Below are 12,706 nucleotides of genomic sequence, written 5' to 3'. Positions count from 1 at the left end.
GGAGCTAGAGTGGCAGGTGAGGGTAGGGAGCAGGCAAGAAGGAATGAGGATGTGGGCATGAACTTCCATAAAGGGAGGCCTACAGTGGCTGCCCGATCCGACCAAAGAGGCAGGCATCCCTCCAGCACAAGGTTCTGGCTCCACCAGGGAGGGCACCCCCTCGGCCCCTCTCCCTGACCAGTCAAGAAGCTCAAGAAACAGTATCTGCTATTCATACCGACATGTAGGACCTTGTGCCCACGAAAGAGTTGGCCATGGAGTCGATGAGCTGCCCGCTGACCCCAAAGTCACAGAGCTTGATCTCCCCACGGGAGTTCACTAGGATGTTGGAAGGCTTGACATCTGCCGGAGAGAGAACAGAAGTGAGGATTGGCACAGGTAGGTTGTGGGGTGTGGGTGGAGGTTGGTCACTCCACAGATACAGCCCTGGCCATGAGTCCCAGGACCTACCCCTGCTCCCATCACAGCGCCAGCCCTGGGCTGCACACCCAGACCCCTTACGCCCCCTTGCTCAGGGTTCTAGAAAGGACTGCAAGGAGAGGAAAGGACACGCTGCTGTAGAAGCAGGACTGAAGTCAGTGGATTTCCACTCTGAGAATTCAGTCTCGGCCAGATGACCCACAGGAAAGTCAATTATCCTGCATAGTCAAGATTTAAAGTCTGCTGCTTCAGGACTAGCCGTCACCAAAGGGAAGGGGTTGGGGGAAGGGCTGGGGAGGATGTGTGGGGAGGGAGGGAGAAGGGGACTAAAGGGCACTATAATCAGCACACATAATATAGGTAGGTCACGGGGAAGGCAGTACAGCACGGAGAAGACAAGTAGTGGCTCTATCGCACCTCACTACACTGATGGACAGTGACTGCAATGGGGTGTTTGTGGGGGGACTTGATAATATGAGTGAATGTTGAAACCACAATGTTGCTCATGTGAAACCTTCATAAGATTGTATCAATGATACCTTAATAAAAAAAAAAGTTTGTTGCTGCAACCACCTTGACTGGCAGGACACAATATCTATAGTTGAATCATAAGGGGAGAAGAAAAACACAAGTCCTGTTTGCTTGCTGAAGCTACAGACCAAAGACAAGGGGAATGGGACGGAGGCATGGATCCCTGCTCCTGACCTCGGGACCAAGGCCAGAGCACGTGAGTGTTACGAATACGTGCCGCTGGGGTTGGGAGCTGACTTATGATCTCTTTCACTGCAGTCATTTCCCTAAGGGCCTTCACAGCTATACCGACCTTAGCCCAGAACAGTCCCTTGCTGCCTGGGGCCAGAGAACTAGGGAGGCCTGAAAGCTGGTCCTCAGAGTCCAGGCAGTGCCCCCAGCAGCCCATCCCCCTTCCCTGCACTCAGACCCTCCCCACTTCCAGTCCCAGCTACTAATCCCCTGGCCCTTCCCTTTGCAAAGGTTTTCCTCCTACTGTCTCCTCTGATTCAAACTGCTCTGTAATGTGGGCAGAGTAGGACAAATATTCTCATTTACAGATGGGAAAACTGAGGCTGGGACTTGGTAAAAGTCCCCAGACCAGGGTTTTGTGGGCAGACATCAGCAAACAATGAGAACCACGCAAGAGCAGACCATATCCAGGGGCAAAATGTATGCACTGTGGCAGAGAATCTTTGGCAGAAGTAATAGAGACACTGTAAAGAACTTCTCAAGAATTAGAGAAAAAAAAAACAAATCCCCGTAATTCCAACCTACCAACCACTACTACCATTATTTTTCCATTCAATATTTTCATATGAATGCATTCATTTATTCTTAAACAGATTCTAATGGATCTATTTAAGTATCTTTCCAAGAGTAAACTGAAAAAAAAACAATCACTCTCTCCTATCCCAGTCCTTCCCCTGCCCACCGCCTCCCAGGGGAAGGGCTCACCATACCCCTCCTGGGTCGGGCGGGAACCACAACCACAGTCCCCCAGCCAGCGCTAGCTTCCCTCTACCCACCATCAGCTCCAGGGCAGGGACGCTGTGGGCCTTACCACTGAAACTGCAGAGCCAGGATGATGCCTGACACACAGAAGCCGCTCCAAACGCTTGTGAATCAATGGATGGGAACTCTGTGTGCGCAGGCATGCCCTCAGAGCCACTGGTGTGGTCTCCCTAATCTTTCGTCCGGTTACAGGACTTGAGACCTTTCCAAACCCCTTGGCAACCCACACCCCCCCCACACCCGTATCTCATACATACAGACCTCCAGAACGTAAGTGTGTGAAGTAGCCTCCTAGACAATATGGCTCCTCCCCTTCATGGTGGATAGGAAAAGTCTAAGGCCCAAACTTGTCTGCGGTCACATGGCAAAAACTGGGTAACGCCGGACTCAGAACTCAGACCTCCTGATGCCTAGCCCTGTCCCCTCCCCACCCCTGTGCCACTTTACTCAACTGTTTCACTCACCCACCTAACATTCGCTGAGCACCTACTACATGCCAGGCACCATGCAGGCAACAGGGAGAGAAGGACAGGCAAACTGATTAAGCTCCCACCAACACGAAGCTTACATTTTTGTATGACGAGACAGACAAAAACAAACCAATGTGTAATGTCAGGTGGTCTTAAGTGCCACGAAGAAAAGAGAAATAAAACCAAGCAGAGCACAGACAATGGGGGGAGCTGCAGTGACAGGTGATGAGGGGGGGGCCTCTGTGCAGTGATGATGCCTGAGCCAAGACCCGCACAAGTCGAGGGAGTGTCATGCGGCCTCCTGGGGAATCCTTTCAAACACGTGGGGAGATTACAAACTTGAGGAGAACAGGGACTAACTTTTCTTTTGTTTCTTTCCCAAGCCTAGTATGAGGACAGGCCCCTACAGACACTTCCAAGGAGCCACTAGTCCTCTTCTCTACAGTGCTGTGGCCCTTCTCAGAAGACTGATGCCCGACCCCTGGAGGTCAGCATTCAGTGTGGGGACAGTGATGCTGAGTAACAAGACAGAACAGAGGAATGGGGCGAGTGATGGTGCTTGCAGGGCCTGGCGGGGCAAGCACATGGATGACACTCTGATGTGAGCCTCTCCTCACCCTTCCCACCAAATGCCACTGCCTTTCAGCCCTGGGCTTGGGCCACGAAGCCCTCATCTTCCAAATGTTCCCAAGACCTGTCAAACCTTTAGAGCAAAAGAGCAGAACTGGCTAAAGAGACAGGAGACCTGCATTCAATCCTCACCCTGCTACCTGCTCCACAAGCGGCCTTGACCACGTCACTCTGCTTCTCTAGTCTGGTCTGCCCATCAGGAAACTGCTGATGATGATCACAGTTCTTGCAACCTCACCAAATGGAGAGCAGGACCAATCTAATGAAGTGTGGGCGTGTAAACAGCACACCATGTTACAGGAACAAAATGAGTGACAAGTTCACGGCACCAGACCCCCCTGCTCCCCGACAGGAGCAGCCCCCTCCCCAGGCCTGGGTGCCCTCCTCTGCTGGCTCAGACATTCCTCTCCAGGCTGCAGCTGCTGCTCGGGAGCTACTGCACTGCCTCTGTAACTGTCCTTGTATCTGATTTCTGTTCACATGGCAAGCAAACCTCCCTTTTTAAAAACTTACATAACACCACTTTCCTCCTCCCTGGCTGTCAGTTCTTGCCTTCCCCACCCACCCCAGGGAATGAGGCTGCCTGGGGAGCTGCAGAGATCCATGGCACAGAGGGTCAGAAGGAAACCCCATGGGGTTTGTCCCTGCTTGGACCACATCTGTCCTGGGAGCCAGATGGACGACACGTGGCCCTCCTGGTGACCTGGGAGACCAGACGAGGAGCTGCAGGCCTGAGCACTCTAAATCACTCAACTCCGGAGCCTGTGGCTGAAGCAGCCAGGCTGGGATCTGCTCCTGCCTGGCAGCCTCAGCCAAATCAGGCTCGTCTCTGGGGGCAGAAAAGAGATTCAAGCCAGACACAGCAAGAGATTGTTTCCTCCTACTGCAGCATTAAGCATTTGCTTTCCACAATCACCAGCCTTCCCCCCCTTGCTCCTCCCTGTCCCCAGTCTCTTCCGCCCCCACCCCCTTCCGCAGAGCAGTCAGCACTCCTCCAGTGGGTCAGCCCATGCACAGAATCTGCAGTCGGAGCCCCTCAGTCTGGCTACCCAAGCCATTCACGGCTCCGTCCTGGCCTCTCCAACTTCTTGTTGCAACTTATCTCCAAGTCCACCTCTCCCAGAGCAGCTGGCCGACCCCTGTAACCGTGCTGGTCCTCGCATCTAGAACACCCTCCTTTCCCACTCACCCTCTCACTTCTGCTTCTAGGTGTCACGTTCTCCTGAGTCCCCTTCCCAACGTGGAATACTGCTCTGCTCCTGGAGCCCTGGGACCTCCAATCAGGCTTCCTCCCACTTCTTTCCTAGCAGCGACCTCAAACACTGTTCAAATCACAGGCCCAGGCCCTGTACCTCCTGAGGCCTTCTCCAGGCCTTGGGTTCTCTTTCTGAGCCTGCAGTATCAAGAGGGTGAGGCAGTCCCAGCACCTGGCAGGCCAGGTTGCATTCTGGAGGAAGCATCTACCATCCACTAGGCTTCCAGGCTGACAACCTTCCCCAGGAGACCTCTAAGGTGCTACGGTTTTATGCCCTGATCCTGCTCAGTCCCTGCAACAATGAGGATGGGTGAACCCTCCTTCAAAAACAAACAAGGACATAAAAAACCCTAAAGACTCCACTCCAAAACTACTAGAACTATTATCTGAATTCAGCAAAGTTGCAGGATACAAAATTAATACACAGAAATCTGTTGCTGTCCTATACACTAACGATGAACTAGCAGAAAGAGAAATCAGGAAAACAATTCATTTACAATTGCATCAAAAAGAATAAAATACCTGGGAATAAACATAACCAAGGGAGTGAAAGACCTGTACCCTGAAAACTACAAGACACTCTTAAGAGAAATTAAAGAGGACACTAATAAATGAAAACTCATCCCATGCTCTTGGCTAGGAAGAATTAATATTGTCAAAATGTCCATCCTGCCTAAAGCAATCTACAGATTCAACGCAATGCCTACCAAATGCCAACAGCATTCTTTAACAAACTGGAACAAACAGTTCTAAAATTCATATGGAACCACAAAAGACCCTGAATAGCCAAAGCAATCCTGAGAAGGAAGAATAAAGCAGGCAGGGTCTCACTTCCGAACTTCAAGCTCTACTACAAAGCCACAGTAATCAAGACAATTTAGTACTGACACAAGAACAGACCCACAGACCACTGGAACAGAAATAGAGAGTCCAGATACTAACCCAAACATATATGTTCAATTAATATACAATAAAGGAGCCATGGACATACAATGGGGAAATGACAGCCTCTTCAACAGCTGGTGTTGGCAAAACTGGACAGCTACATGTAAGAGAATGAAACTGGATCACTGTCTAACCCCATACACAAAAGTAAATTTGAAATTGATCAAAGACCTGAATGTAAGTTATGAAACCATAAAACTTTTAGAAAAAAACATAGGCAAAAATCTCTTGGACATAAACATGAGCGACTTCTTCATGAACATATCTCCCTGGGCAAGGGAAACAAAAGAAAAAATGAACAAATGGGACTATATCAAGCTGAAAAGCTTCTGTACAGCAAAGGACACCATCAATAGAACAAAAAGGTACCCTACATACAGTATGGGAGAATATATTCATAAATGACAGATCCGATAAAGGGTTGACATCCAAAATACATAAGGAGCTCATCACCTCAACAAACAAAAAGCAAAGAATCCAATTAAAAAATGTGTAGAGGAGCTGAACAGACACTTCTCCAAAGAAGAAATTCAGATGACCAACAGACACATGAAAAGATGCTCCACATCGCTAGTCATCAGAGAAATGCAAATTAAAACCACAATGAGATATCACCTCACACCAGTAAGGATGGCCACCATCCAAAAGACAAACAACAACAAATGTTGATGAGGATGTGGAGAAAGGGGAACCCTCCTACACTGCTGGTGGGAATGTAAATTAATTCAACCATTGTGGAAAGCAGTATGGAGGTTCCTCAAAAAGCTCAAAATAGAAATACCATTTGACCCAGGAATCCCACTTCTAGGAATTTACCCTAAGAATGCAGCAGCCCAGTTTGAAAAAGACAGATGCACCCCTATGTTTATCACAGCACTATTTACAATAGCCAAGAAATGGAAGCAACCTAAGTGTCCATCAGTAGATTAATGGATAAAGAAGATGTGGTACATATACACAATGGAATATTATTCAGCCATAAGAAGAAAACAAATCCTACCATTTGCAACAACATGGATGAAGCTAGAGGGTATTATGCTCAGGGAAATAAGCCAGGTGGAAAAAGACAAGTACCAAATGATTTCAGTCATATGTGGAGTATAAGATCAAAGAAAAAACTGAAGGAACAAAACAGCAGCAGAATCACAGAACCCAAGAATGGACTAACAGTTACCAAAGGGAAAGGGACTGGGGAGGATGGGTGGGAAGGGAGGGATAAGGGGGGGTGGGGGAGAAAGGGGGCATCACGATTAGCATGTATATGTGCTATACATGTGGGGGGGGGGAGGCACGGGGAGGGCTGTGCAACACAGAGAAGACAAGTAGTGATTCTACAGCATCTTACTACGTTGATGGACAGTGACTGTAATAGGGGTTGTGGGAGGCACTTGGTGAAGGGGGGAGCCTAGTAAACATAATGTTGCTCATGTAATTGTAGATTAATGATACCAAAAGAAAAAGAAAAAAACAAACAAGGAGGTTTGATGAAAAACTAAGTGGGAAGAAGTATTTTCTTCTCTGATATTTTGTCCTCAAAATAACCACAGTTCAAAGCCTCCTGATTTTTTCCCCAAGAATATATGATTTTAACTTCTGAGTGTTTTCTATCACCCTAAAGCAAGGGGTTTGGATTAAACAATTCAGCAGGTTATTTGTTTCTTCTATAAATACCTATAGAATGCCTGCACTGAGCTATGAGTAAAAAGGACACAGTCCCTTGACCCTGTCCCAAGGCTGACATCACTAAGGGAGACAGAATCCAACAGAAAACAAGAACATGTGCATACATGCAGGATCGTAAGGGCAAAGAGAGAGACACGGTCAGGGCACTGTGGACTTAGATACTCTAAATTCTTCCAACCAGCCAGAACGGATGCCAGCCTTAGCAACAGATGAAGCAAGACAAGTACCAGCCCCCCAACCCCAGGTGCCATATTGGAGTCTGCTTGGTTTAGGCTAATATTACAAGAAGTTGCATTCCCTATTGTAGGGTGGAAGGGAGGGAATGCAAGATGAAAGAGGGCAGAACATGGAGGAACATAGGGCAGAGACGCAGGGGAGGAAATGGGGAGCATAACTGAACAGAAGAGGTGGAGGGAAGGAATGAGAGCCCCAGGGAAGCTAAGTGACACCTGGAAACCAGACTCACTCATCTGTGACGAGGGCTGAATCCAAAAGTAAGACATAAATGCTAAAGAAAAAAAAAAAAGGCAAATAAGATACAAGATTTTTAAACAGTAACTTTAGGTTCCAAATGGCCTCTTCATAGCAACCCTGGTAGAGCCTTAATAACCCTTCTCCAAAGATGAAGAAATGGACGAAAAGGTAGCTCACCCTGGTGAATCAAGTTAACATTCTCCACAGAGCCATGGTCAGTTACTCATGGCCTCGGGGAGCTAACTAAACAGCAGAGATAATTAACATTCAGAGACAACCCCAAACCCTTCTACTAGCCATGACCTGTCACCTCTTTTTCCCATCCGCTCTTCCTCAAGAGCATTGAAAAGAGCCTCCAGCCCATACCCCCAACCCCAAGCAAAGGAGAAGGGATGCAGCGGAAAGCCTAGGGGTGGGAGGCAGGGTGCAGACCAGCCCCGCCCACCTAGGAGGACGCTGCCACAGCCTGGGTCATGGAGCACCTACCATGCCAGGCCTTCTAGGTGCACTGTCTTCTTTAATCCTCACAACAGTGCTGTGAAGTTAGCTTTATAAACCCCTGAGGACAGATGAGAAACACTCTGGAAGCCCAGACTCCAGGAGTTATCTGTGAAGATTACACAGTGAGCTAAAGGCAGAGGCTACAGTACAACTCAGACTCTTGATTATCCAGAGATAATCTGAGTCTAGACAAATTGCAAACCACAGTGAGTTGTTCTCCAAGGTTTCAGAAAAGCCATTATTAAGTTGAGGGCAAAGGGGGTCAAAAGGCACAAATTTCCAGTTATAAGTACTGGGATGTATGTACAGCAAAGAGACTACAGTTAACAATACTGTGCTGTATATTTGAAAGCCACTAACAGTAAATCTCAAAAATTTCCATCACAAGAAAAAAAAATTGTAACTGTGGTGACAGATGTTAACTAGACTTATTATGGTGATCACTTCACAATATGCACATCTATCAAATCATTCTGCTGTGCTCCTACAACTAATACTCTAGCCTCTGCCTTTAGCTCACAGTGTACAGTTTTTAAGTTGTGGTTGGGGAAGGGGGTCACTCACATTATGGATGTAATAAGCTTTATCTGAGAACAGGATCTGATTTAGGGTAGGTTGAAATCCTTGAAATCTGGCTCTGAGAGAAAATAAATCTCTGCTCCGCTTTAGTGGGTGAGCACTTCTTTCTCAGCTCTGGCTCATTATCCTCCTTGACAAGACTAACTGCAAGAACTGTGCTAACAGCAGGAACTAGAGGTTGTTTCCACCTCCTCCTGATTAACAACCGAGTTCAAAACGGAAGGGAACTTCTGGAGCACGTGTGCCAAATCCTAACAAGCAGCTATTTTTAATCTCTCTCCACTCTTTGCAACCAAGTCTGCCAACTGCATTAAAATTTTTTTTTTCCCCCTCCTAAGGTTCATTAGTTTTGAAATGCTTTCATTCTCTACCTTTCTGTGTCCCCTCTACAAATTCAGTGCTCATCTACTTACCCAAAAGGCTCACAAATGTCAACGATACAACATGAGATGAATTGTTCACCAGTTCAGAATTTGGTTTTCATTGACACAAAAATTTTTTTTAAAGGGCCAAGAATTTTAAAATAAGATGTAATGAAAGCCGTAACAAAAGGTATGGGGTTACACTGAAGAGACAGAGAGGGAAAGGAAAGGAAAAGGGGGCAGTAAAGGGAAAAGCTGATTCTGCGTTTCGTGGTTTCTCATTTGTAATGGTCCCGTAATAATTTGGCAGAGCAGCCCCATTTTACAGATAGGAAATGAAGACCCAAGTAGAAGTCCTTTGCCAAAGATCCCAAAGTAACTTTTCCCCTGAAGAACCTGCCTTCCAGCAAGTATTTCCCCTTCCAGGCTATCTGCACTACTTCAGAGGACAAGCAGCAGGCAACCCCTAGCAAAGCCCATCAGCCACCTGCAGGCAGAAGAACCACGTGGCCTACTTGAATACTTAACCATTTGCAATTCAGAAAGGGAAATAAGCTCCCTGGTTTGCTCTGCTGAAGGCTAATTTCGCTCAGCAAGAAGAGAGCAAAAAAACAACAGAGAAAGGAAAGGTAGAGATAGGCCAGAGATGTTCATTTTTAAATGGAGAGAGAATTTCAAGTCACTCACAGTACTTACGGTGACCCCAGCCCCACCAAAGTAAGGCGTCCCCACTTGCGCCTGGGTCACTGCATGATGACTGGAGAAGTCGGGAGAGGAGGTCAAGAGGCAGCTCGGCGGTCATTCCTAGCTTAGCCCCTAAAGGAAAGCACTCAGAAGGCCGCTTGCTGATTTAAGGACAAATGAAAGCCAAAAGGAATGGGCACGCCTCAGGTGGCCCACTAAGAACCCTCCCCACTACACACCCTCCTCGGGAAACATGCTCCTCCCTCACTCCAACCGACTGCTTCAGGCGGCCCCTGCCAGTCAGGGGACCTGACCCCGGCCACAGGGCAGGCCCCTGACCGAGGCGGGCCACTCTCAGTTCCCTCTCCCCACACCACAGAGCCCCCAGAAGCACTGGGCACAGGCCTGTGTCAACCTAATCAGAGGCCTTCCTCAGGATTTTCTAGCAGAAGCCGAGAAAGGCTTCTCCTCCCCTGCTAATGAGACGAAAGCCAGAGGCAACGGTTCCCAGGTGGCAGAGATGGCTGGCCTGAGAGAAGAGAAGCAGAGCCCACTAAAGAGTCTTTCCTAACTACTCTTAGTTAAGTGTAACAGCTAATAGCACTTGAGTTCCTGGACACAATAACCCCTCAGGCCAGCTGCATTATCCTTCCCGGGGTTGGGTTAGCTAAGCCAGAAAACCAAAATCTTTTATTGTTTGAGCGAATTCATGTTCACCAACAACAAAGAATCCTTAATAGCCACTGGTTTTTATCATCAATTGGCATAAAAAATTACACTATTAAGTGGGCGTATAGTGTGATGTGGAAATGGCACTACCAACTTCAAAGTCTGAGTCCTGGCTGCACCACTCACTAGCTGTGTGACCCCAGCCAAGTCACAGGGCCTCTCTAAGCCTGTTCCCTTAGCTGTCGGGTAGGAATAGTGATTCCCACCTGACGGCACTTGGCAGGTACTAAGTGCTCAATAAACTGGAAGTACTGCACGTGTGCACAGAATCTAGAGTTCAGTGGCTCTGGAAGCTTAGAAGAAAAATAAAAGCTAAAATTTGAGAAAAAGCACAGTAAGATAAAGAATCAGGTCCTGCTCAGTCTGGTTCCTATCGATGTGCCAAAAGGACTGCATGTTCCCCAATTACCCCTTGCATGTTGTGTGTCTGAAGCATCTGCTCTTGCTCTTTGTTCATATATGACCTACCATCCTTTCAGTCTTATTGTTTGTGGGAAGGGAAAGGAGAGAGGGCTGCCTAACTCAAAAGTATCGCCTTAATTAACCTCTTTACCTGTACACAGACGGAGCCCCACCAACCATCTGCACCGTGTAGGCTTTGCTAGGATACCTAGAGACTTGGGCTGAGAGGGTCAAGCTGAGTCTGCGCTGTGCCTGGGATGAACCTGATCACCACTGGGAGCTTGGGGGACAGCGGGAGGGCAGAGAAGCAGAGAAAACCAAGTGCAGAAGATGCAGGACAAAACAGCCTAAAGTAAAGAGAGGCTGGGACTCCAGTGGCCTTCCAACCCTGTCCTGTCTCTTCCTGAGCACTGGCTACATCTGCCCCTTGTGGTCCCCCAGGCCCCATGGGTCCTTGTAAGGAAGTCCTCTGTCTGTTTACACTGACTCAAATTGATTTCTATTATTTGTAACAAGAGTCCTCACTGAAAGAACACCCAGCTCCCACCTTCTCTGTGAAGCCGCCCCAGACTACCGAACAGCCACAAGTCTCCCTTCTCCTTGGAACTCTGCAGCTTAATTTTTTCTCTGAAAAAGTCAATTCACAAAAGTAGAGAGTGTAACCATATACCCATTCCCCAGCTTCAACAATTATTTACTTATTGCTGATCTTGCTTCATCCATAACCCTCAGCTTTTTCCTTGCAGGGTGGTAGGGAACAGAGTATTTTAAGGCAGATCCCAGACCTTATGTCAATTCTCCCCCGCATCTTACATTCAAATATTAAGGTATAATCTTGATTCTCCAACCAGGACTAGAAGCTTCTTAGGAGCCCAGTATATGTTCAGTGAGCTTTTAAATGCTGTGACTTTGATGGTGTTACAAAGTTGGGGTCTAAAAGTTTCATCTGATCTTCAGGTCAGTTCCAGGAGATAGAGAAGGAAGAGAGAGTACCTCTGAGTGAATACAGAAAGCAGGGCTCAGAGATGATGAGGGACTCTGCCAGGGTCACTCAGGGTGCTGATGGCTGAGTGGAAGGAACCTTCCACAATGTTCTGTCAGCAGCCAGGAGGGAGAAGGGAGAGGAAGGCAGTGGCTGAGGCCACTTGGTGGGCGGCAGCTCTATGGGGACTCTGCCTGCCACTGCCACCCAGTGACCGCACTGCACACACCTCACAGGTGGTGAGCACTTACCTCCAGTGAGAAATTTTGAAATGTGTTGTTTCCAAATAGAAAAGTAAATTCCCACATCTGGTTCTAATTAATTGTATCAAGCCTAATGCTGGTTCCCCCCTTAGGCTGAGATGTGCCACTAGGCTCTACGCTGCCACTCTGTGGTGTTGGGCACTGTGGGCTGGGCTCCATCTTGCCTGGGAGGTGGGTGATGAAAGCTGCCCCTGTTTGTTCACCAGACTTCCAAATGAAACCAGCTCTCCTGGGTTTTAGTCCTCCACAGGAAGTTTTCTGTAACTGAGGAGAGGGGAGACCCAGCCCAGGTTGCCCTCAGAAAGCAGGCTTTGGGATGTGGGAGGGAGCAGTGCAGCTCTCCCGGGTGATCCTCTTGGCCTGGGGCAGCGGGGCCTGTCCTAAAGGTCTCAGGTACTACCTTGGGGCACAGCCTTGGGCCAGGCTCTGTTCAACCCCTGGCCTCCCACCTGGGCTCCTCCCTTCACATCTGTCCGTGGCAGCGCCCGCCCTTTGCTCTCCAGGGGCTTCCCAGAATAAACCCTGACTACACACCCCTTCCTGTCCCGTCCTCTCCCTTCACTCGGTCCCGATCCTGACTCAGACCCACGTTCTCTCTTCCTGGGCCATGGCAACAGCCTCCTAACCGATCCCTCTCTCCTCTCCTGCTCATCCCGGCCACAGCAGACAGGTCCTCCCCCTCAAGCACAGCTTGCCTTGCTTCCCTGTGCAGGAGGGTTCCTCTGCTTCCCACTGCCTGACAAAACCCAGGTCAGGTCCTGAGCATGGCAGTAAAGACCCTCTTCAGTTGCTTCAACTCTTCC

The 12,706-nt window shown here is 48.5% G+C and overlaps 1 protein-coding gene across 1 annotated transcript in view; it reads right to left on the bottom strand.

Annotated features, from left to right (window-relative positions):
• The window catches only part of MAP2K1 (mitogen-activated protein kinase kinase 1), an 81,584-nt gene that overhangs the window by 6,790 nt on the left and 62,088 nt on the right, over nt 1-12,706 (bottom strand). Inside the window, exon 6 of the mRNA XM_036932276.2 lies at nt 218-342. Within this exon, the coding sequence (XP_036788171.1) occupies nt 218-342 (125 nt within the window). The remainder of the gene's footprint in view (nt 1-217; nt 343-12,706) is intronic.

Source organism: Manis pentadactyla, chromosome 11, assembly GCF_030020395.1.
Source record: "Manis pentadactyla isolate mManPen7 chromosome 11, mManPen7.hap1, whole genome shotgun sequence".
NCBI lineage: Eukaryota > Metazoa > Chordata > Mammalia > Pholidota > Manidae > Manis > Manis pentadactyla.
The sequence above is the reverse complement of the archived record's forward strand: the minus strand, read 5'-3'. Positions and strand labels throughout refer to the sequence as shown.